Source organism: Pan paniscus, chromosome 20 (genome assembly GCF_029289425.2).
Source record: "Pan paniscus chromosome 20, NHGRI_mPanPan1-v2.0_pri, whole genome shotgun sequence".
Taxonomy (NCBI): domain Eukaryota; kingdom Metazoa; phylum Chordata; class Mammalia; order Primates; family Hominidae; genus Pan; species Pan paniscus.
The window spans coordinates 40,636,253-40,661,609 of record NC_073269.2 but is presented as its reverse complement, the minus strand read 5'-3'; the positions used below and the strand labels follow the sequence as shown (position 1 = coordinate 40,661,609).

The window sequence follows — 25,357 nt, the reverse complement described above, 5'->3', positions numbered from 1 at the left end:
CTTTTATTTCAGGGATAAAGTCTACTTGGTCATATTGTATAATTCTGTTAATGTGTGTTTGAACTTGGTTTTCTACAATGTTATTGAAGATTTAATTGTGGATATTAGACTGTAGCTTTTTTTCTTTTCTTCTTTTGCTTTTATTATTATTTTAAATGGATGCAGTAATAATTGTATATATTTATGGGTTACAGTGGTATTTCAATACATGCATACAATGTGTAATGACCAAAGCAGGGTGATTAGCATATACACCTCCTCAAACATTGATCATTACTTCATATTGGGAACATGCAGTATCTGCTCTTCTAGGTATTTGAAAATATACAATAAATTGTATATTACACTCACCCTACAATCCTATAGAACACTAGAAGTTAGTCTTCCTATCTAGCTGCACTTTTGTATCCATCCATCAACTTTTGGCTATACTCCCACCTCCCCCAACTACTTCCTGCCTCAAGTAACCATTATTCTACACTCTTCTGCTATGAGAGCAGCTTTTTTACTTCCACATGTGAGTGAGAACACATAGGATTCATCTTTCTGTACCTGGCTTCTTTTGCTTAAAACAATGACTCCAAGCTCATCCATGTTGCTGCAAATGACAGCATTTTATTCTTTTTCATAGCTAAATCCTATTTCATTGTGTATGTATACCACATTTTTTTTCATCTGTTCACGTGTTCATGGACACTTAAGTCGATTCCATGTTTTGTCCATTGTGAACAGTGCTGCAATAAACATGAGAGTGCAGATATCTCTTTGATATACTGATTTCCTTTCGCCTGGATGTGTACCCAGTAATGGGATTCTTGATCATATGGTAAATCTATTTTTAGTTTTTGAGGAACCCTCATACTGTTTTTCATAATAACTGTTCTAATTTACATTCCCACCAACAGCACACCAGAGTTCCCTCTTCTTTGCTTCCTCACCAGCGTTTGGTATCTTTTGTCTTTTTCATAGTAGCCATTCTAACTGGGGTGAGGTGATATCTGAATGTGGTTTTGATTGGCATTTTCCTGATGATGAGTGATGTTGAGCATTTTAAAAATACCTGTTGGTGTCTATGGCCATACCACCCTGAACGTGCCAGATCTCGTCTAAAAATACTTGTTGGCCATATGTATGTGTCATCTTATGAGAGATGTTTATTTATTTATCCATTTTTACATCAGATTACTTGTAGTTTTTCTTCTTGACATTGAATTGTTTGAGTTTCTTGTGTATTCTGGATCTTAATCCCTTGTTGAATGAATAGTTTACAATTTTTTTGGCCATTCTGCAAGTTGTCTCTTCTCTCTGTTGATTGTTTCATTTGCTGTGCAATAGCTTTTTAGTTTAATATAATCCAGTTATCCTATTTTTGCTTTTGTTGCCTGTGCTTTTGGGTTCTTCACTATACACTCTTTGCCCAGATCAGTATTGTAGTATTTCCCCTATGTTTTCTTCAAGCAGTTTCATAGTTTCAGCTTTTAAGTCTGTAAACTATTTCGAGTTGATTTTATCAATATAATGAGAGATAGGGGTCTAGTTTCATTTTTTTGGCATACGGATATCCAGTTTTTCAGGCACCATTGACTGAAGGGACTGTCCATTCACCAGTAAATGTTCTTGGTGCCTTTGTTGAAAATCACTTGGTTGTAAACAGCTGGATGTGTTTCTGAGTTATCTATTTAGTTTCACTGGTCTATGTGTCTGTTTTTATGCAAGTACCATGCTGTTTTGTTTACTATCGCTTTGTAGTCTATTTTGAAGTCAAGTCATGCCATGCTTTCAGCTTTGTTTTGTTTGCTCAGGATTGCTTTGGCCACTCAGAGTCTTTTGTAGTTTCATATAAATTTTAGGATTATTTTTTCTATTTCTGTGAAGATATCATTGATATTTTGATAGGAATTTCATTGAATCTGCAGATCACTTTTGGTAACATGGTCATTTTCACAATAGTGATCCTTCTAATTATGAACATGGGATATGTTTTCATTTTTTGGTGTCTTCTTCAATTGATTTCCTCAGTATTTTATAGTTGTTTTGGTAGAGGTCTTCTACCTTCTTTGTTAAATTTATTCTGAAGCATTTCTTTTTTTAATAGCTATTTTATATAAGATTGCTTTCTCGATTTCTTTTCTAATTTGTTGTTGATGTCCAGGAATGGTACTGCTTTTAATATGTTGATTTTGTATCCTTCACCTTTAATGAATTCGTTGATCAGTTCTAAGAGTTTTTTTGGTGGTGCTTTAGGGGTTTTCTTTCTAAGAGATTTTTGGTGGTGCTTTAGGGGTTTTCTGTACATAAGATCGTGTCCTCTGCAAGCAGAGACAATTTGACATCCTTCTTTCCAGTCTGGATGCCCTTTATTTCTTCTTGCCTAATCACTCTGGCTAGGACTTCCAGTACTATATTGAATAAAAGTGGTGAAAGTGGACATTCTTGCCTTGTTCCAGATCTCAGAGGAAGAGCTTTGTACTTCTCCCTATTCACTATGATGTTGGCTGTGGGTTTGCCATACATTGATTTACTGTGTTGGGCTACATTCCTCCTATACACAGTTTGTTAAGAGTTTTTACCATTAAGGACTATTGAATTTTATCATGCTTTTTCCACACCTAATGAGATGATCATATGCTTCTTGTACTCATTCTGTTGGTGTAGTGTGTTGCTTTTATTGATTTGTGTATCTGGAAACATTCTTGCATCCCTGGGTTGAATCCCACTTGGTCATGGGGAATGATTACTTTAATGTACTGCTGAATTTGGTTGGCTAGTATTTTGTGGAGAATGTTTGCATCTGTGTTTATCATGGATATTGGCCTATAGTTTTCTGTTGTTGTGTGTGCTTCTCTGGTTTTGGTATCAGGATAATGTTGGTCTTGTAAAATGAATTTGGAAGAATTCCGTACTCTTCAATTTTCAGGAAGAGTTTAGGAAGAATTGCTGTTATTTCTTCCTAAACGTTTGGTTGAGTTCTGCAATGAAGCCATTGGAATCTAGACTTTTCTGTGATAGGAGATATTTTATTACAGATTTAATTTCTGACTTGTAATTGGTCTGTTCAGGAGTTTGATTTCTTTTCGGCTCAATCCCGGTAGGTTATATTTTTCCAGGAATTTATACATTTCTGCTAGGTGTTCTAATTTGTTGTCATATTGTTCATAACAGCCTCTACTGTTATGAGGAAAAATCTAACCATGGAAAATCAACCCTGGATGAAGCCCAATTCCGCAGTGATGTGGCTGCCACCCACACCACAGGTCCACATACTGGTGTGAGTCAGGCTCAGCCAGGTGAGCAGGAGGTTTGGCCAAGGGGCACCAGGAAATCCTCATCTTTGCCGTTGGCTCGGCTGGAAGATCCCCAATCTCCATAGGTTTCTTGGGATTAAAGCAGAAAGGTAAATGTCAGGCCTGGTGAGTTTCCAGGTCTCCGGTATGCTCAGCCCCAGCAGCTGAACCACCCCACAAGGGTCAGACGCTCCACCTCTTGCTCCAGTCCCCCTCTCGCTAGATTTTCTGTCCTCTGACCTCAACCAGTGTGACTCAGTGTCTAGTGAAGTCATGCAGAGCCCATGCTGGAGACACATAGGGCATTTACGCCCCGGTTATTGCCCTCAGGACACTTAGGGGATGACTTAGGAGTGGAGGAAGAGGAAATGGTGGGGCTGAGGGTTCACCCTTGACTTGAAGAAGAAGAACAGATGGTCAGGCATTGGAATCACCCTAGCAGAGATCAGAGACAAAAAGAAACTTGACAGATTGGGGCACAACAGAGTGGAAAGCTGGGGTGCACAGGAAGAGGGCAGTGGGATCAGGTCCCAAGGGCATCAGGCTGGGTCTGCCTGTTCAGCTCCTAGGTTCAAGTGATTCTCCTGCTTCAGCCTCCCGAGTAGCGGAGGTTACAAGCACCTGCCACCACACCCAGCTAAATTTTTTTTGGTATTTTTAGTGCAGACGGGGTTTCACCATGTTGGTCAGGCTGGTCTCGAACTCCTGACCTCAAATGATTCACCCATCTCTGCCTCCCAAAGTGCTGGGATTACAAGCATAAGCAACCACGCCTGGCCGGTTTATTGATTTTTAAACTCCAAATAGTTATTGCAAAAAGTTTTTTTTTCTTTTAAGTAAATTCACACAAAAAAAGAGAAATCGAAAGTGATGGTGGTGACCAGCAAGAGGAATAATAATTACACATTACACTCATCTTTATGTGTGTGTGTCAGTTCTGTTCAGGTTAACACTGAAACTCCAAACCCAGAACCCAGAGCCTCAAATCTGTGAGTGGAATGTCTTGAGATGGGCACGTGGAAGTCAAAGGATTTCTCTCTTTTTTCCTTCCTTTTTTGAAGTTATACATAAAAACTGTTTACCTTCTGTACTGTTCCAGAACTTTTACATACAGTGTCAGTCCTAGTTGTGAAAGATCCAGGCTGGGCACAGTGGCTCACGTCTGTAATCCCAGCACTTTGGGAGGCCGAGGTGGGCGGATCACGAGGTCAGGAGTTCAAGACCAGCCTGGCCAACATGGTGAAACCCTGTCTCTACTAAAGATACAAAAAATCAGCTGGGCATGGTGGCACATGCCTGTAATCCCAGCTACTTGGGAGGCTGAGGCAGGAGAATCGCTTGAACCCGGGAGCCGGAGGTTGCAGTGAGCTGAGATTGCACCACTGCACTCCAGCCTGGGCGACAAAGCAAGACTCCGTCTCAAAATAAATAAATAAATAAATAAAATAAATCATAAAATAAAAAAGAACAATCCAAAGAGAAACTGAATTTGCAGTCCAACACAAAGAGGGGAATTTCTAAAATAAATAATGCAACATGTTCTTTTCGCATTTAAAAAATTCATTTTAATAACCAAAAAAGTATGAAGTTTAAAAATATTAAAGAGTAATATATTAAAACTGTGGAAAAAAGGAAAAAGACACATCACAAAATTTTAACGTTAATACAAAGATCATAATTTAACATAATATATTCTGTGGATTTGCCATCTAGATAAATATGAACAAAATTAATTTAAAAAGCATAGCTTGGCAATAAATATGTTTTGATTAAAGGACATTGTAATTTTAAGAAATTATTCAATTTCATGGCAACTTACAGATTATGGGTAGACTCACGGTAACCAGACAAATATTCTCTAACATTTTCCTTATTCTTTCAAACACATGTGAAATGCTTTTGCATCCTCAGAGAACTTACATCAACAGCTTCTTTGTCCAAAATTTCTCAGGACATTTTTAACTGTTTTCATTAACTTATAGTTGAAACTCATGGCCTTTGATCGTTAAAAGCTGAATGTTATGTGTGTCTGAATTAAATAACATGAGATTTATTCTTGTCTTTATCTCCATGGATTTAAATTCCACCTACATGTTGAAAGCATATATTTTTGTCTCCAGGCCTGAGTCTCCCATGAGCTCCAAACTAGCGTGTCTCACAGTTTCTGTGTCTCATCCTCCTGGATGGCTAATGGATATCTTGATTGGAAACTTATCCAGCCCATTGTGGGATTCCGGATCTTTGCCCTAAACCTGCTTCTCCCCAGGCTTCACCTCTCAGAAGTGGCATCGCATCCACCCAGCTGCTCCAGCCCAACGTGACCCCCTTCCCCACTGCCCCTTGTTCCAGGTACACTGGCCATTTCTCCAACACACTAAACCCTTTCTCATCATGCTGCATTCTCTGCCCCAGACCTTCACCTGGTGGCTGCCTCAGGTTATTCAGGACTCGGGAGATGTCTCCTCACGTGCCTTCTGGGACCACCTGACCCAATGTGGCACCCCAAGCCAGTCCCACCCGATCACATTTCCCTGTTGGGTAGTCCTTGTGGTTCTCATCACTATTACAATTTTCTTCAGCTTTACAACCCCCTCTTCACCTTGGATGTGAACTTCAGGGAAGCAGCGCCCTCATCTGCCTTGTTCTCCATGGGGTGTCCGGCTCTGGGAAAAGGCCTGACCTGTGGCAGGAGACACTCCTTCCCTGGCTGAGTGCATGGGTGATGACTGGGGCAGACAGTGTGTTAAGTGAAGGCAATTCTGGGGACAAAGGCGAGAAGATGTGGCCTGAGATGGGGGCCAGAAATGTCTGACCCGGGAGGAAATGACAGCTGAGAGGTAACAAAAAGAATGAGTGGAGGGGAGAAAGGATATTTGGGGCAGTGAGAGTCTGGGAGGGAGACAGAGGAGTTTAGGGCAGTGTGGGCTGATGGGCACAGGTGGCCATTGCCCAGGAGATCCAAGGAGCCTGCAGAAAGGGCCTGAGGTTTGGGGAGGGACCTTCCCCAGAGGGAGTTGGTGGAGCCTTGTCAATGCATTGAAGGCCACTGAGACCTCCAGCGAGGACGAAATCAACTGAAGGGTGAGGTGGGACAGAGGCACCATGCCTGAGAGTGATGCTCGTTCCCTGTGACCTCAGTGTCCCCTGTCATGGTCACATGGCCACAGAGACCCCCATGGCCTCATGCAGATTGCCTGGTCCCAACAGCCCGAGGAGCAGAGCTGAGCTGCAGGTATTTATGGGGACGCTGAGGCCTGTGACTCAGCCAGGAGGGCAAGGTTTCCCAGCCTCCAGCATCTGGAGTCCTGGGGGGTTGGGTCAAGGCGGGGTGGGGTTGTGTTGGGGGTAGAGAGAAGGAGGACTTGGGTAGGAGGAGATGGAGGATTGTGTTAGGGTTGATTTCCTGGGCTCAGAAAACACACATGTATACACATTCCTGTTGAGTTCTTCCTCAGTCACGTAATTTCGCAGGCAGACCCTGGTCACACACTGCATATGTGGTCACAGCCAACCCCACAGAGACGCCAGAATACAGAGCTGAGCTGCAGGTGTTTATTGGGGATTGTTTGTTGATGGATAGAGTCAGGCCAGGAGTGTGGGGAGCCCTGAGGAAGGGAGGGCCAGGTGGGTTGCAGGGGTCCTCAGATCAGAAGGAAGTATCTACACATCTTTGCAGTCATCGCTGACAACGATCCTAGACTGTTGGGAAAGAAATAAAGTGGGGACCTGGGAGCCTCTGTGAAAGCATCCCCAGACCCATCATTACCACCCAGTCCCAGAGGTCAGAGGAGCTCCTTAAGGTCTGTCCATTTCTTGGGGATCCCAGGCTCTGGACAAACACAGTGAGTGTGGGTTGTGACTCCTGCTTGAGTGTGACTCTGCATGTGTTGGTGTAACACACGTGTATGCATGTGCCTGTGCAGGCATGGAGTGTGTGTGTGGCTGTTAACAGCATCCTGTGTGAGTGTGTGTTGCTGTGTGCTCATCATCAGTGCATTGATGTAGTGATTGTGGTTCCCTGTGTCCCTGGGCCTCTCCTGGGCACCAGGGGCAGAGGTTCTTCCCTTGCAGGGTTGCAGTGTCTGGGTTCAGGGCTGAAAAAGGTGAGGCAGGAGGCCCTGTTGAGGCCTGTGGGTGCCTTCATCTGATCATGAGCATCCTGGGATGTGGCTTCCTGCTCAGGATATGGCAAGCAGGAAGGGAAGGTGAGTGCAGGGCACAAGGCCTGGGACTTGTGGCTGTGCAGCATGTGCAGGTTCCCCAGGGCACACTCACCATATTCCAACAACAGCAAGGCTTTCTGGGAATGAAACAGAGGCAAAGCATTGCTAGAACTTGAGGAAGGACTCCTCCGTCAGGGGGCTGGGGTTGTATTGAGCAAGCTCCCGCTTCAGGTCCTCTGGGTATGCAAAAGCAACTCTCCCAAACAACTTATAGAAATCCAGGCAGGCATCCCCTGTGGTGGATGAGGCAAGATAAGAAAGCAGCAGAGGTCAGAATTCACTGAAACCTCCCCTGGCAAATGTCTGCAACAGTGACAGCTGAGACCCTGGGATGGCAATGACGGTGAAGGAGCAGGGCCACCTGTTTCCTCTCAGCCCTGCCCGCTTCCTTCTCACCCAGCTGGACGCTGCAGATTAGAGCCAGCAGAAGAGCACAGGCGGTGGGTGTCATCCTCATGACAGTGGAGTCTGGTCCCAGCAGGCAGAGACAGGGAATTGGCCATGGATGAGCTTTATGTATATCTGGACAACTGACACACACCTTCGTGTGTGTGTGTGTGTGTGTATGTGTGTGTGTGTCTGTCTGTGTGTCTGTGTGTCTGTGTATGCACATAAGTGGGGTCAGGGCAGGTCTGCAGAGAGACCCAGGGCCCTTGGCTATGCTGTTGGGCTGGCAGCATATCAGGAACTCAGCTCAGCCTGCAGTGGGAGGGGTTGGGTGTTGGCGTGACAGTCTCTGTCCTCCCTGGAGTGTCCTGGGATTGGGAACGGGCTGAGCACTGTGGTGTGAGCGCGCAGGTCTGTGTGTGCATGTGTGCCCAGGAGCCCCTGGGGCATGACCCTGTGTCTTGGCAAATGTATCTGCACCTGGCATCCCCTAGATCAGAATCTGCCACCGAGTCCAGGCTCAACAAACATTTGCTAAGTGAGTTTGTCTGAATGTTTGCCTGTGCGTTTATTGTCCCTTCACGAAGATATTTCTGGGTAGACATCTGGGTTCGTGTGTGTGTTTCTCCCTGTGTCTGTGTTCATGAGCGACACCTGGGCGTGCAGTGGAAGGAGCACAGGCTCTGGACTGCACACTTGGGTGAGGCACTTTCAGCTCTGAAGACACAGAAACTCAGCTTGCTCATCTGTGAAACTGACAGCAATTCCCACCTCCCAAGCTCGTTGTGCTTCAGTTTATATAAAGCCCCTCACACAGGTTCTGCAAAGTGGGCACTCAGTTAATAGTACTTATTACATATGAGCCTTTCATAAAATATTGTGTTAATTATAAATGTTTCTACTTGCATCAAAATTATGTGAGTCCATGGAAATGTCCTAAGTGTCCGTCAGCACATAAATGAATACTTGTGATATATTAATATAATTTGGCGAAAAAGATGAACTTTTTCTATATGTGTGACATGGCTGACACTTAAGAAATAAAACGAAGTGAAATAAGCCAGACGCAAAAGGACAAATGTGGTATGGTTTCACTTATATGAGTTACCCAGAATAAGCAACTAACTCTATAAAACAAAAGTAGAAGAGAGGTTACAAGGGGGCAGGGCAGAGCCTGGGGAGTTATTTCTTGATGGGTACAGAATTTTTGTTTGAAATGATGAAAAAGTTTTGGACATCGATAGTGGTAATGGTGGCACAACATTGAGAATTTACTTAATGCCACTGAACTTTACACTTAAAGTTAAAATGATTTAACTTCATGCTATGTATATTTTACCAGAGTAAAAAAAAAAAAAAAAAAAACCAAGGCTGGGGCTGGGCAAGGTGGCACTCACCAGTAATCCCAGTGCTTTGGGAGGCTGAGGCAGGAGGATCTCTTGAGGCCAAAAGTTTGAGACCATCTTGGGCAACATAGTGAGACCCTGCCTCTACAAACAAAATTTTTATTTTAGGCACTATCTGTTGACTTTCCAATATTGCAGATGAAGTGGAAGATTTAGTTATCTGTCTGCTCATATGCCATGTTACCCATCATCCCAATAGAGTTCTGCAAAACTTTGGTTGTTGATATAATCACAAATCATAAATCACAAATCACAAATCTTCTGTTGTTGATATACTCATAAAGGTATAAATGTTATTCACAGATGGGATATATAGTACATTGTAATTACCTTTCCTACCTTCTTGTACAGCCTTTTTTCTTTTTCTGTAGAAAGTAATTGTCTTCTTTTTTTTTTCTGCTTAACTTCCTGACTTCTTGTGGATATTTAGACCTCACATTGTCCATCTTTATCTTCATCAGGTGTTCTACCACTTTTTCTCCTTAAATTAATATTTTTTTGAAACTTTTACTCAAATTTGGACTATCCTCATTGAACAGAAATTGTCTAATGTTCTCCTTTTACCATCATTCTAGGAATAGTTTTTTTTAATTGATACATAATATTTTCCATGTTTATGGAGTACATGAGGTATTTTGTTACAGGCATAGAATGTGTAATGATAAGGTCAGGGTATTTGAAGGGTCCATCGCTTGGAGTATTCATCATTTCTATGCATTGGGAACAATTCAAGTCCTCCCTTCCAGCTACTTTGAAATACACAGCATTTGGTTGTTAGTTATGGTCACTCTATTCTGCTATCGAATGATGGAACTTATGCCTTTTATCTAACTGTAGGCTTTCATGCGTTAACCTCCCTCTCTTCATCTCCCCCCACCCACACCCTTCCCAGCCTGTAGTGTCTATGCTTCTACTCTCTATCTTTATGAAATCGACTTTTCTAGCTCCCACACATGAGTGAGTGCATGTGGTATTTGTCTTTCTATGCCTGGGTTATTTCAAATAACATAATTTTCTCCAGTTCCATTCATGTTGCTGTGAAAGACATGATTTCACTCTTTTTTATAGTAATAATATAGGGATAGTATTCCATTGTGTATATGTACCACATTTTCTTTATCCATTCACCCAGTGATGGACACTTAGGTTGACTGAGTATCTTGGCTATTGTGAACAGTGCTGTGATAAACATACAAGTGCAGGAATCCCTTTGATAGACTGACTTCCTCCTTTTCGGATAGATAACCGGTACTGGGATTGCTGGATTGTATGATAGTTTTAGTTTTAGTTTTCTGAGAAATGTCCATACTGTTTTCCATAGTGACTGTGCTAATTTACATTCCCACCGATAGTATCTAAGAGTTCATTTTTCTCCATATCCTCACTAGCATCTGTTATTTTTTGTCCTTTTAATAACAGCCATTCTAACTTGGGTGAAGTGATATTGCATTGTCTTTTATTTGCATTTCTCTGATAATTTGTGATTCTGAGCATTTTTTCATATACGTGTTGGTCATTTGTATGTCTTCTTTAGAGAGATGTTGGTTCATGTCCTTTGCCCAATTTTTTTTTTTTTTTTTTTTTTGAGACGGAGTCTCAAAGCCCAGGCTGGAGTGCAGTGGCACGATCTCGACTCACTGCAACCTCCACCTCCTGGGTTCAAGCAATTCCCTGCCTCAGCCTCTCAAGTAGCTGGGATTACAAGGACCCGCCACCATGCCTGGCTAATTTTTTTGTATTTTTAGTAGAGACAGGGTTTCACCATGTTGGCCAGGCTAGTCTTGAACTCCTGACCTCGTGAGCCACCTGCCTTGGCCTCCCAAAGTGCTGGGCTTACAGGTGTGAGCCACCAGGCCCGGCCCCTTTGCCCACATTTAATGGGATTGTTTTTGGTGGTATTTCAGTTACTGCAACACAATCTGTTTTGAAGAAAACCTCACATATGTGCCATGGTACAATCTTTCAGCAGCTCCCTATGTTAGTTTTAGGGCCCACAAGGGTGGAGGGGCTCTCCTGTGGGTAGCATTGCAGGAGTCCCCAGTGATACTGAGGACACTGAGGATCTCCCACTAGCCCTTTGCCTTTATAGAAAAGAAAAACAAAATCCTTTGAGACAGAACTGATCTTTTATCGTCTGCTCAACTAAATTGCACAGAAAGAGAGGCTGGAAGCCTGACTGGTAAGAAGTTTTTACCCTTTTTGCCAGCTTGTCAGCTTCCTGGGTTCCCTTCACTGCAGCTTCCAAAACAGCAGATGGCATTGGAGACCCTGCTTGTTGCACCAAAACTGTGGGGACAAGGCTCTTAGCCCCTGAAAGGTTTACTGTAAATCACTGACATGAGGAAGATTGATTTTTAGAAGAAATGGCATTCAAATTTATTTAATGTGTATATATGGGAGCCTTCAAAATGAAGACCTTTAGCTAATCTTTCCTAGATCTAGACTAGGAAAGATCTAGCAGCGTCCCTTCAAAATATGTCAAAGAAATATATTTTTGGGGTAAAATGATTTCTCTTAACTGGTCCTTGTTTCTAGTGCTGGAACTTGACTTTCTGCAGCTGCAGGAGTTTTAGTCGATATAAGAGGGGCCAAGAGTTGGTCAAACCTAACAGAAGATCAACCAAAACTAGAAATAGAAAAGGTGATCACCCAATTTACATACTGTCAAGATCTTTGAGCATAAAGAGAAGTTATAGCCATCTGGCAAACGACCTTGACCTTCCGCTACCAAATTCCAAAACGAAACTCCAAACCAGCTCCACGGGGACTCAAGATATGGAGACAGCCTCAAGCCAAATTTAGTTCAATTTGCCAATTCCCCACTTTGGATCAGCCATTGGATTTTGACATAGTGACCAAAACCCTGGGCATTGACACTCTCTGTCACCATTGTATTAGACTTACTTGGCCTCAGCACGGAATTCACAAGTCTTGATGTCAGATCAGTTAAATAATTGTGTTCTTGCTGATCTAGCCAAAGGGAGACCATTCAGTGCACGATGGATGTCTGCATACACACATTTAAGATTTGACAGGATACAGTGCACCAGGGGGACTATTACGATGACTACCAGAAAATAATACCAAGAGACCAAAGCGTACTCCTTCACAGGAGGCCCTATGAACAAAACCAGTCAAAACCAAACAAGTCAAAGTCCAGGCATATAAGCAGCTCAATAGTATTTGAGTCCAATTGGTCATAATCTTTGTTCGGGGTGTGATGGTGATTAAGTATTCACCATCACACCCTGAATATATTCAATAATAAGTCAGGTTGCTGGGCTAGGGCATTAATAGTACCTATAAAGAAGGAAAAATTGAGAAGGGGAGACCTCAAATTAGTTTCCTTAGGAGATATAACCAAGTGGTGATAACTTCACTTTCCCAACCTTTTTAAAGTTGTATGAGCTCTAAGTCCCTGCATTTATAACTTCACATCTGGAGAAAAATAATAAAGAGGTATCCGTTTATGTCATTAGCCTAGTACTGTAAGTCATAGTAACCTGGAGACCCACCAGAAAAAAACATAAAGATTCAAAATCCCTGGAAAAGCTAAGCTTGCCATTCATGAAAAGTTTTGGACATCGATAGTGGTGATGGTGGCACAACATCGTGAATGTACTTAATGCCACTGAACTATACACTTAACATAGTTAAAATGATTAACTTCATGCTATGTATATTTTACCAGAGTTAAAAAAAATTTTTTTCTTCATGTATTGAAATTTTCTTCATGTATTTGATAAAAGTATCTAAAGAAATAGCCACCTTTTAAATTAAGCTTTCCGTAGTAGCAAAATCAGGGGAAGTGTAGATACAGCACTCAGTTTGATTCAGCACAAGTCCCCAACATGATCAAAATGATGTAAAGCTGCATGAGGCTGGGTGCAGGGGCTCACACCTGTAATCCCAGTACTTTGGGAGGCCAAGATGAGAGGATCACTTGAGCCCAGGAGTTTGAGACCAGCCTGGGCAACATAGGGAGGACCCTGTCTCTATTAAAAAAAAAAAAGAGAGAGAAATTAAAAATTAGCCAGGTATGGTGCACACCTGTGATCCCAGATACTCAGGAGGCTGAGGTGGGAGGATCCCTTGAATCCAGGAGGTCGAGGCTGCAGTGAGCCCCACTGTATTCCCACCTGGGTGACACAGCAAGACCTTATCTCAAATAAATTAAGCTGCATGATATTAAGTGTTTTGTTAGATGCATAGGTTATCATCTACCTTTTGGAGGGTGGCTTCTACTGAACCACTGGAAGGTGTGGTTGGCCATAAAGTCCAAGATTTTCCCCAATTTATGGATCTGTTGTGAATTCCACACTACCAGCACCCTACTACCACCAAGAGCAAGCCCTCAGGAACCCCACTGGAACCTTTCCTCAGTAGAAACTGGCTTATCTTAGTCTCTTTCAAGGCCGATGATCATTTTGTTTACTGTTTTGGCCTCTGATTATGGAAGGTATTATGGGAACTTTCAGAGGAAGCTATTCAAAAGGCAGGAGTGAGACCCATCAAAGAGCAAGATCTAAACCAGTGAAGAGGAAGAAAGGGTAAGCAAATTCTCTGCGGACCCAAGATAGGTCCTCAAGCATTGGAAAAGAGCGCCTCCTGGTGGTGTTTGAGCAGAAGTAAGTTAAATTTGACCTGTAAGCCTGATGGCTCCTGAACAAAGTTCAGTGGGAAAATTCTTTGTGGTCCCTTTACAGCATGCTGTTAAGGTGTATAACCACATGAAGAAGGACCCTACTGGATTTGTTCTGGTGACATTATATAGCAATTACTTATGATACTATGCACGAATAGCCTGCATACATAGTCCCCAGATCTTGAGTATGTGATGCTTGGAAGCATAATACATCTTTTGCAGGCATCACTCGAATGTGTTTTCTATATTTGGTAGTGATTAGGTTACTAATTGGAAAGGTTAGGATATTGTTTCCAGCAAGTGTAGGAAAACAAGTGATAGTGATGTCTAGAATATCAAGATAGCTTTCTGTTCTTCCTTTGGAGCGTCAGGGTGAATTGGGAACACAGGGAGGCACTGGCATTTGTGAAATTGCTTCTTGAGTTTTTGGCATTAGCCCACAAGCCCAAGGATTGCTCAAGTTTTTTGCTACAGAATAAGCCTTAGGTAAAGCTATCCACAGATTATGGTCCCATGGATTTTCCTGTAAGGAAAAGGAAATAATTGGGGCAGAAGAAAATTAGGGGGAAAAAAGTAAAAGGATACGGCTTTCAGGATGGAGGTAAGTCTTGGCCCATGGTCTTAGGAGAGCTGTACATATGTAAGATGCTGTCTGCTTCTGGAGAAAAACTTCAAGAGTCTGCAGAGGTCCCTTTGAATTGTGTGATGTAGATCTAAGGTTTGCAACCCTGAAGTTTTACTGCAATTTGGGTGGGAAGAAGAACTTGATATGGTCCCTTTTAGTGGGGTTTAGGGGCAATCTTCCTCTGATATCATTTCCAGAAGACCCAATCTCCAGATTCCAAATCATGCAGGGCTTGATTGTTCTCATTGGTGGATCATGAAAAGCTTCCTTTACCTGGTGATAATATATTTTGGCATTAAACCTTTGAAGTATTTAGTCATATCAGAGTTTAAGAGAATGAAATTCTATTATTAGGGGCATAAACTTTCCAGTGACTATTTTATCAGGGGCCAATTTATGCTTTCTGGTGGGGATGAATCTGATTGCTATCAAGGCCAATGGTAATACAGTTGGCCGTGGAAATATAATCAATTCAATGAGCTTTGCCGATTTCAGTTTTGTTTTTGTTTTGTTTTTGTTGTTGTCATTGTTTGTTTTTTTGGGGGGGATGGGTGTTCCTTTTGTTTGTTTGTTTTGGAGACAGGATCTTCCTCTGTCATCCAGGCTGGAGTGCAGTGACGCAATCTTGGCTCACTGCAACCTTCACCTCCTGGATTCAAGCGATTCTTCTGCTTCAGCCTCCAGAGTAGCTGGGATTACAGGCATGCACCACAGGCTAATTTTTTGTATTTTTAGTAGAGATGGGGTTTTGCCATGTTGGCCAGGCTGGTCTCGAACTCCTGACCTCAAGTGATCTGCCCACCTCAGCTTCCAAAAGTGCTGGGATTGCAGGCGCGAGCCACTGCACCCAGCCCAATTTCAGTTTCAAAATGCCATTTGTCCTTTTGACCTTTCCAGAAGACTGAGGGTGATAAGGACAGTGTTAATGCCACTGTGTCCATGACATCTTATGTTACATAACTACTTTATAACTTGTCCAGTAAAATGGTCTCCCTTTAACACTGGGGATTTCTCCAGGGATGCCCCAGCAAGGAAACACATTTTCTAATAACTTTCTAATGATTTTTTAAACTACTGTCACAGCCTCAGCTTACCTACCTCTACCCAACCAGAAAACATTCAAACTCTTAAGAGAACATACTGATATGCCATTGAAGTTGGCAATTGAGAGAAATCCATCTGTCAGTTTTTAAATAGCCCATCGGGTGGTGTATTCCCACCTGAAATTTTAATTGCCTTTCCAGAATTACGGGTTTGACAAACCAAACATTCATTATTTTCCTCTCTAGAGAGAGTTTTTGCCTTGTAGATCTGATCAGGAAAAAATAAAAACAATATAAATAAATAACACAAAATATTTATTATCAACCATTTTAGCAATTTTAGAAAAATCACCCAGCCATTTTTTTTTTTTTTTTATGATTTTGCCTGTCTCATGATGAGTTGTGGAGTGTAGCGCTTTTAAGAATTGAAGCTCGAGGGACTCACGATGGACCCGGTGTCTGTCTGCGATGTGATGCTGGAGAACTTTGCACTTGTGGCCTCGCTGGGTAAGTCCCTCATACCTCAGCATCCCAGGCTGGGCTCTTTGCTTCCGCTTTTTTCCAGGAGCTGCTGTTTCCTTCCCACAGCCAGGCTGTGGACATTGCTCCCTTCCTAGCTTTTCCTGCATAGATGCTGTGGGTGCCAGGGCTGGACTGAGTGCATTCTCTGTCCCCTCCCCAGGCAGCCCCACTACCTGGTGCCCTAAGGCCTTGCAGGGAAGGAGATGGGGGCCAGGAGTCTTGCAGTGAACCCGATAGATCCCACCAGGCTTGGCCTCGCCCTGGCAGAGTGACTATGCAGAATCATTGTACCTCTCTGCCCCCAATTCTGCCCCCTTCCCTCCTGGTGGCATTTCCTCATGCCTCACTATGCTGGGAATTGCAGGACCAATGTGGTTACTATTTGCAGGGACCACTGGGCTGTTCCTATAGGATCTTCTCCTGAGGCTCTTTTTGTAATACTAGTTTTCTTTCCTGGGGTCTGTCATGGGGTGGGTTACTCTGCGCTCCTGCTGTCCACTCACCTGTCTTGTCTTTCCCTTAGGCCTTGCATCTTCCCAGACTCAGGTAGTTGTCCACTTGGGGCTGGAGGAAGAGACATGGATGCCTGACAAAGCTATGGGAGGAGGGACTCTGGGGGGGACTGGCTCTGGTAAGTGGGAAGTGAGGGATGGCTTAACGTCAGGGCTGGGTTCTCATGATTCCAGCAACCTTGCCAGTGTCCATCATTGTTTTTATACCAAGGGCAGGGGCCATAACTCTTTTCTATGTTTTGCATTCTTGACATTTTGCCCATTTCTCTTTCCTACACTGACATCTGGCCAGGGCCGACTCCCACCTCTCTGATTTCCAGGTCTCACCCCTTCCTTTCCACTGTTCCCTCTGCAGTGTTCTCTAACCCTGAGCTACACATAATGTTTTGTGAGATGTTCACATAGCCTAAGTAGTTCTTGAACAGCTACTCAGTTGCAGTTGGTTTTCCTGAGTCTGGACACACCCTTTTGTTCAGTGCTCCTGTGTCACCAGCAGACAAGCTCCTGCTAAAAGCCATTGCAGAGAAGTGAGAGGGAGATGCAGCCTCTCCTTCCTGGGCTGCATCCCATCGCTGTGCCCTTGCTCCTCCCTAGACCTCCCCGTTGTATCGTGATGCCAGGCTTAGCGCAGTAGACTCTTTGTCACCTGTAACCCCCGTAGCCCCCCAAGAGTCCTGTGTACTTGTTCCTGCATTTGTAAGACACACACTGTGATAGGGCTGCCTCTCCCACGAAAGTCAGTCCTAGACCAGGAGTCTTGCAATGAACCCAGCAGATCCCACCAGGCTGTATGTATACTTCAATATTTCTTTGCTTTCAGGTTGTTGGTTTCTAATGGAGGATGAGGAGCCATCTTCTCAAGGAGTGTCACAGGTCAGGGCTCCTAAGGCAGGTCCAGCTGCCCAGAAAGCCTCCCCTTGTGGGATTTGTGGTCCAGTCATGAAAGACATTTTGCTCTTGGCTGAGCATCAGGGAATCCACCCCGGGCACAAACTGCACACACGGGGGGCATGTGGGAGACAATTCTGGGTCAGTACAGACACCCCCTAGCACCAGAGGCAGCACAGTGGAGAGAACTGCCTCAGCAGAGATAAGGATAGGGCTTTGTTAAGAACTGCAGAGTCTACATGTCAGTGAATCCCTTCACATGTGGGTACTGTGAGAAGGACCTCCTGCCCAGGTCAGGCCTTCTCCAGTACCAGACCCAGAATTCACCCAGAAATACTGAGTGCAAGGAGGCCTCTCACATTGGAGAAGGGTATCACAGGTGCAGTGAATGTGGGAAAGCCTTTAGCCACAGAAATAGGCTTTGTGAGCACCAGAGAGTCCACAGCAGAGAAAGACCTTACAAATGCAGTGAATGTGGGAAATTCTTCAGTCATAACTCTAGCCTTACTGTACACCGGAGAGTTCACATGGGTTTAAAGCCTTATGGGTGCAGCGAATGTGGGAAAGCCTACAGAAAAAGCTCCCATCTTGTTCAACACAAGAAAGTTCACACTGGAGAGAGGCCTTATGAGTGCAGTGAATGTGGAAAAGCCTACAGCAGAAGCACCCACCTTGTTAGGCATAAAAACCTTCACACTGGAGAAAGGGCTTACAGATACAGTGAATGTGGGAAAGCCTATAGCAGCAAACACACGCTCATTCAGCACCAGAGAGTCCACACTGGAGAAAGTCCACACTGGAGTGCAGCAAATGTGCGAAATTATTTAGCCAGAATTCCAGCATTATTATACACCCGAGAGTTCCCAGTGGAGCCAGGCCTTATGAATGCAGTGAATGTGGGAAATCCTTTAGACAAAGCTATGGCCTTATTGAACACCAGAGAATTCACACTGGGGCAAAGCCTTATAAGTGTAGTGAATGTGGGAAATGCTTCAGCTGCAAAATCACACTTGCTTGGCATTGGAGAATCCACACTGGAGAAAGGCCTTATAAGTGCACTGAATGTGGGAAGGTTTTTAGCCAAATCTCTGGCCTTATTGCACATCAGAGAGTTCACACTGGTGAAAGGCTGTAGGAGTGCACAGAATGTGGGAAATCTTTTAGCCAAAGATCCAGCCTCATTTTACACCGGAGAGTTCACACTGGTGAAAGGCCCTATGCGTGCAGCGAATGTGGGAAAGGCTTCAGCGTTAAATCTATACTTGTTCAACACCTGAGAGTCCATACTAGAAAAAGACCTTATGAGTGTAGTGAATGTGGGAAATTATTTAGCCACAAGTCCAACCTCATTAAATATAAAAAAAAATCACACTGGAGAAAAGGCTTAAACCAACAGCCTATGTGGTGCCAGAAAGTTCACCCTGGAGGAAGGCCTTGGAATGCAGGGAGTATGCTGTCTGCTTGGTCCACATAGTGGGTGACACCAGACAGAAGCTCTGAAAGTAGCCTTTGTGTAGTAGCTATCAGCCAAAAGTTAATCTCACATCTGGACATCCATGCTGGAGAGATTCTGTGTGAGTGCCAGGTAGGTGGGAAGCTTTCAGGAGTTGCATTGCACTTTCTAACCTGCCTAAGGCTCTTACCTGAGTTCTGTCACTGCCGGTACCTGTGGGAGAAGCCATTTCACCTCTACCAGCTGGCAAGTGTACCTTAGGTTACCCAGGGTGCTCAGTGAAGGCAGACCTCTGTACTCCCTCCGCTTCCCTGGAGGAAATCATGAGTGGGCTGAGGCCATTGGAGACCACCATAATTACATTCACATACTGCATGTGATTCATAGAGCTCAGGGCAACAAAATAGAGGGTATGTGCCCCATCTAAACATGCTTCCAGAGTGTGCTATAGCTGTGAGGCATGAGGGTACACAGATTATTCTCAGGACTTCCAGATTTAGTCTCCTGTGCACAAGGTCAATGGCAGAGCAAATAATCTGAATGTGTTCTGGATTGCTGAGGCTGTTGTGGCTGTTCACCTCTAGGCCATTGCTACACAAGCAAGAAACGGGACAGAGAGGAGAGATCAGAGTCTAGGCATGTGACTTCTGTGACTCACAAACAAGCTTTATTGCTCGCTAGTCTTTGCTCCCATTGAAGCAGGGCTGTCCCTTCCAAAGAATGAGAATAGTTATGGAGTCCCTTATATATGTACTAAATTTTCTGGTTTTTCAAGAGAAGCAGGAGACCCAGATTTTTTATGTGGAGCCATTTTTTTAAAGCTCTATTGAGATATTGTTGTGCAGTAAACTGTGCATATTTAAAATGTAAATGTATTAAGTGTTATCTAATGTGTACACCCAGGAAACCATCACCATAATGATGATAATGAGCAGATTCATCACCTGCAAAGTCATCTCAGCCCCCTTTAAAATCCCTCTTTCCCTCCCTCCCTGGCACCCCATTCCCACAAACATTGATTTACTGTCTCTTGCTGTAGACTTATTTTCTTTTTCTAAAACTTTACATAAATGGAATAACAAAATGCTGTTTTTTGCTTTTTTCTCACTCAGCATAATTATTTTGAGATTCCTCCATGTTGCATGTATCAACACTTCATTGTTTTATTACAGACTCGTGTATAGCTTTATATAGATACTCCACAATTTTTCTGCTCATTTGTTAAAGGACATTTGGATTGCTTCTAGTTTGGGGCTATTACAAATAAAGCTGCTATCCACATTCATGTACTAGTCTTTCTTATATGTTAATACCTAGGAGTAACAGGACTGAGTGTTTCATTTCTACCTGTGGGATGTTAATTTATACAGGTGACTAAGTGACAACACAGAGAAGCCAGTGCCATTGAAATAATTTACCATTCACATTTTCCAAGAGAAGGAAAGGCATCATGCCACAGAGGGCCACATGGAAAGCACCAGTGTTGGTCAGGAGGCAGGAGCAAGGGGAAAACATAGGCCACAGCCTTTATTGGGGTTTCCATGGAAAAGACCAGGCAGGGCAGAGTAAGCAGCTTGCGATTAGCTAGTTTGCATAATTTCAGCAGGCTTTGGCCTACAGGGTTGGTCTCTGATTGCCTGGTACTTGGTCCTGGGGTGCTTTAGTGCAGAAGAGATATTGGCGTGGAGTGTGAGAGTTGGATAAAGAGGTAATTGGGGCTGTAGACTCTGGACTGGTTGGTTGTATATGAGAGAGGTGCTCTGGGTCAAGCCTTTTGCCATCTCTAAGAAAGGGCTAGCCCTGGGAGGAGCAGTCTTTCCAGAGCCAGCAAACTTTTAAAGATGTCACCATAAAATACAGAAAATAAGCATAAGCACACCAACTTACAGGGTAAGTGGATGTTTACCTTTTTCAAACTGACAAATTGTGTTCCAAAGTGGTTATACTATTTTACATTCTCTCCACAGTGTTACGAGGATTTCAGGAACTCCATGTCCTCACCAACACTTGGTATGGTCAGTGTTTAATTTTCACCATTCTCATTTGGTGTGTAGTGGTATTTCTCTGTGATTTTACTTTGTATCCCCCTAATGACTAATGTTTACAATTTTTATGTGTACTACTGCCATCCCTCTGTCTTCTTTGGACTTTTAAGTGTTCAAATCTTTTGCCCATTTAAACTTTTTTCTTTATTACTGAGTTTTGAGTGTTCTTAATAAATATCGAATACAAGTCCTCCTTCAGATATGTGATTTGCCAGTATAGTCTTCTAGCCTATGGATCTTTTTTACCTTCATCTTAATAGTCTGTCCTATAGCAGAAAATTTTACTGTTGACAAAGTTGAATGTGTTATTTTTCCTTTGATTGAACATATTTTTGGTACATATTTCAGAAGTATTTGCCAAGATTTAAGAAATTATCTCATGTTACTTAATTAAAGTTTTGTACTTTTAGGTTTATAATCCAGTTTGAGGTAGTTCTTGAATATTGTATACCGTGTGAGGTTTGGGGTCACAGCTTTACAGTGTTGTTTTTTGGTTTTTGTTTTAATACGGATGTCCAGTTCATTCAACAACATTTCTTTAAAACACGATCTTCAGTGAGTTGCCTTTGCACCTTTCTTTAAAATTATTTGATCTTATATTTGTTGGTCTATTTCTGCACTTCCTTAATCTGTATTTTTGCTAATATTTTAAAGTCTTATTTAACATAATTTTACACTATGTCTTTAAATCAGGCAATGTAATCCTTTAACTTTGTACTTCTTTTCAAATTTTTTTTGTTTTTATTTTGTTTTGTTTTTGGCTTTTCTAAGTTCTTCGCATTTCCATATGAATTTTAGAATTTAGTTGTCATTTTCTAATAAAAGTATTGTGGATTTTGATTGGGATTGCATTGAATATATGTATATCAATTTGAAGAGAATTTTAACGTTAACAATATTGAGTGTTGTAACCCATAACTGTGGTATATCTCTCCCTTTATTTAGATCTTTAATTTTTCTCCGCAATCTTTTATAGTTTTCAGTGTATATATCCTGCACATCTTATATGTCTCAAGTATATGTTGTATGCTCTTGTAAAAAGTACTCTTAAATTTCAATTTTAAATTGGTCATTGTTAGTACATAGAAATACAATTTTTATAGAAATATTCATTATCTACCCTGTAAACCAGAGGTGTCCAATCTTTTGGCTTCCCTGGCCCACAGTGGAAGAAGAATAGTCTTGGGCCACAGATAAAATATACTAAGACTAACGATAGAATGATGAGCTAAAAAAAAAAGTTGTAAAAAAAAAAAACTCATAATGTTCTAAGAAAGTTTACAAATTTCTCTTTTTTTATTATACTTTAAGTTTTAGGGTACATGTGCACAACGTGCAGGTTTGTTACATATGTATACATGTGCCATGTTGGTGTGCTGCACCCGTTAACTCATCATTTAACATTAGGTATATCTACTAATGCCATCCCTCCCCCCTCCCCCCACCCCACAACAGGCCCCGGTGTGTGATGTTCCCCTTCCTGTGTCCACGTGTTCTCATTGTTCAATTCCCACCTATGAGTGAGAACATACAGTGTTTGGTTTTTTGTCCTTGTGATAGTTTGCTGAGAATGATGGTTTCCAGCTTCATCCATGTCCCTACAAAGGACATGAACTCATCATTTTTTATGGCTGCATAGTATTCCATGGTGTATATGTGCCACATTTTCTTAATCCAGTCTATCATTATTGGACATTTGGGTTGGTTCCAAGTCTTTGCTATTGTGAATAGTGCCGCAATAAACATATGTGTGCATGTGTCTTTATAGCAGCATGATTTATAATCCTTTGGGTATATACCCAGTAATGGGATGGCTGGGTCAAATGGTATTTCTATTTCTAGATCCCTGAGGAATCTCCACACCGACTTCCACAATGGTTGAACTAGTTTACAGTCCCACCAACAGGGTAAAAGTAAGTGTTCCTATTTCTCCACATCCTCTCCAGCACCTGTTATTTCCTGGCTTTTTAATGATCGCCATTCTAACTGGTGTGAGATGGTATCTCATTGTGGTTTTGATTTGCATTTCTCTGATGGCCAGTGATGATGAGCATTTTTTCATGTGTCTTTTGGCTGCATAAGTGTCTTTTTTTGAGAAGTGTCTGTTCATATCCTTTGCCCACTTGTTGATGGGGTTGTTTGTTTTTTTCTAGTAAATTTGTTTGGGTTCATTGTAAATTCTGGATATTAGCCCTTTGTCAGATGAGTAGATTGCAAAAATTTTCTCCCATTGTGTATGTTGCCTGTTCACTCTGATGGTAGTTTCTTTTGCTGTGCAGAAGCTCTTTAGTTTAATTAGATCCCATTTGTCAATTTTGGCATTTGTTGCCATTGCTTTTGGTATTTTAGACATGAAGTCCTTGCCCATGCCTATGTCCTGAATGGTACTGCCTAGGTTTTCTTCTAGGGTTTTTATGGTTTTAGGTCTAACATTTAAGTCTTTAATTCATCTTGAATTAATTTTTGTTTAAGGTGTAAGGAAGGGATCCAGTTTCAGCTTTCTACATATGGCTAGCCAGTTTTCCCAGCACCATTTATTAAATAGGGAATCCTTTCCCCATTTCTTCTTTTTGTCAGGTTTGTCAAAGATCAGATAGTTGTAGATATGCAGCATTATTTCTGAGGGTTCTGTTATGTTCCATTGGTCTATATCTCTGTTTTGGTACCAGTACCTTGCTGTTTTGGTTATGTAGCCTTGTAGTATACTTTGAAGTCAGGTAGCGTGATGCCTCCAGCTTTGTTCTTTTGGCTTAGGATTGATTTGGCAATGTGGGCTTTTCTTTGCTTCCACATGAACTTTAGTTTTTTCCAATTCTGTGAAGAAAGTCATTGGTAGCTTGATGGGGATGGCATTGAATCTATAAATTACCTTGGGCAGTATGGCCATTTTCACGATATTGATTCTTCCTACCCATGAGCATGGAATGTTGTTCCATTTGTTTGTATCCTCTTTTATTTCATTGAGCAGTGGTTTGTAGTTCTCCTTGAAGAGGTCCTTCACATCCCTTGTAAGTTGGATTCCTAGGTATTTTATTTTCTTTGAAGCAATTGTGAATGGGAGTTCACTCATGATTTGGTTCTCTGTTTATCTGTTATTGGTGTATAGGAATGCTTGATTTTTGCACATTGATTTTGTATCCTGAGACTTTGCTGAAGTTGCTTATCAGCTTAAGGAGATTTTGGGCTGAGACAATGGGGTTTTCTAAATGTACAATCATGTCATCTGCAAACAGGGGCAATTTGACTTCCTCTTTTCCTAATTGAATACCCTTTATTTCTTTCTTCTGCCTGATTGCCCTGGCCAGAACTTCCAACACTATGTTGAATAGGGGTGGTGAGAGAGGGCATCCCTACCTTGTGCCAGTTTTCAAAGGGAATGCTTCCAGTTTTTGCCCATTCAGTATGATATTGGCTGTGGGTTTGTCATAAATAGCTCTTATTATTTTGAGATACATCCCATCAATACCTAGTTTATTGAGAGTTTTTAGCATGAAGAGCTGTTGAATTTTGTTGAAGGCCTTTTCTGCATCTATTGAGATAATCATGTGGTTTTTGTCTTTGGTTCTGTTTATATGATGGATTACGTTTATTGATTTGCATATGTTGAACCAGCCTTGCATCCCAGGGATGAAGCCAACTTGATTGTGGTAGATAAGCTTTTTGATGTGCTGCTGGATTCGGTTTGCCAGTATTTTATTGAGAACTTTTGCATCGATGTTCATCAACGATATTGGTCTAAAATTCTTTTTTTTGTTGTTGTGTCTCTGCCAGCCTTTGGTATCAGGATGATGCTGGCCTCATAAAATGAGTTAGAGAGGATTCCCTCTTTTTCTATTGATTGCAATAGTTTCAGAAGGAATGGTACCAGCTCCTCTTTGTACCTCTGGTAGAAATCAGCTGTGAATCTGTCTGGTCCTGGACTTTTTTTGGTTGGTAGGCTATTAGTGATTGCCTCAATTTCAGAGCCTGTTATTGGTCTATTCAGGGATTCAACTTCTTCCCGGTTTAGTCTTGGGAGGGTGTATGTGTCCAGGAATTTATCCATTTCTTCTAGATTTGCTAGTTTATTGTGTAGAGGTGTTTATAGTATTCTCTGATGGTAGTTTGTATTTCTGTGGGATCAGTGGTGATGTCTCCTTTATCATTTTTCGTTGCATCTATTTGATTCTTCTCTCTTTTCTTGTTTATTAGTCTTGCTAGCAGTCTATCAATTTTGTTGATCTTGTCAGAAAAAACAGTTCCTGGATTCATTGATTTTTTGAAGAGTTTTTTTGTGTCTCTATCTTCTTCAGTTCTGCTCTGATCTTAGTTATTCCTTGCCTTC

General features: G+C 42.2%; 2 protein-coding genes across 5 annotated transcripts in view; both read left to right on the top strand.

Moving 5' to 3' along the window:
• SCGB2B2 (secretoglobin family 2B member 2) overlaps nt 1-25,357 on the top strand; it is a 101,073-nt gene that overhangs the window by 24,096 nt on the left and 51,620 nt on the right. The window lies entirely within an intron of this gene.
• LOC134729620 (zinc finger protein 548-like) lies at nt 4,176-20,943 on the top strand. The gene is made up of 3 exons (XM_063600125.1): nt 4,176-16,120; nt 16,659-16,766; nt 17,468-20,943. The coding sequence occupies exon 3, from the start codon at nt 17,775-17,777 to the stop codon at nt 18,810-18,812; it is 1,038 nt and encodes a 345-aa protein (XP_063456195.1). The 5' UTR covers nt 4,176-16,120; nt 16,659-16,766; nt 17,468-17,774; the 3' UTR covers nt 18,813-20,943.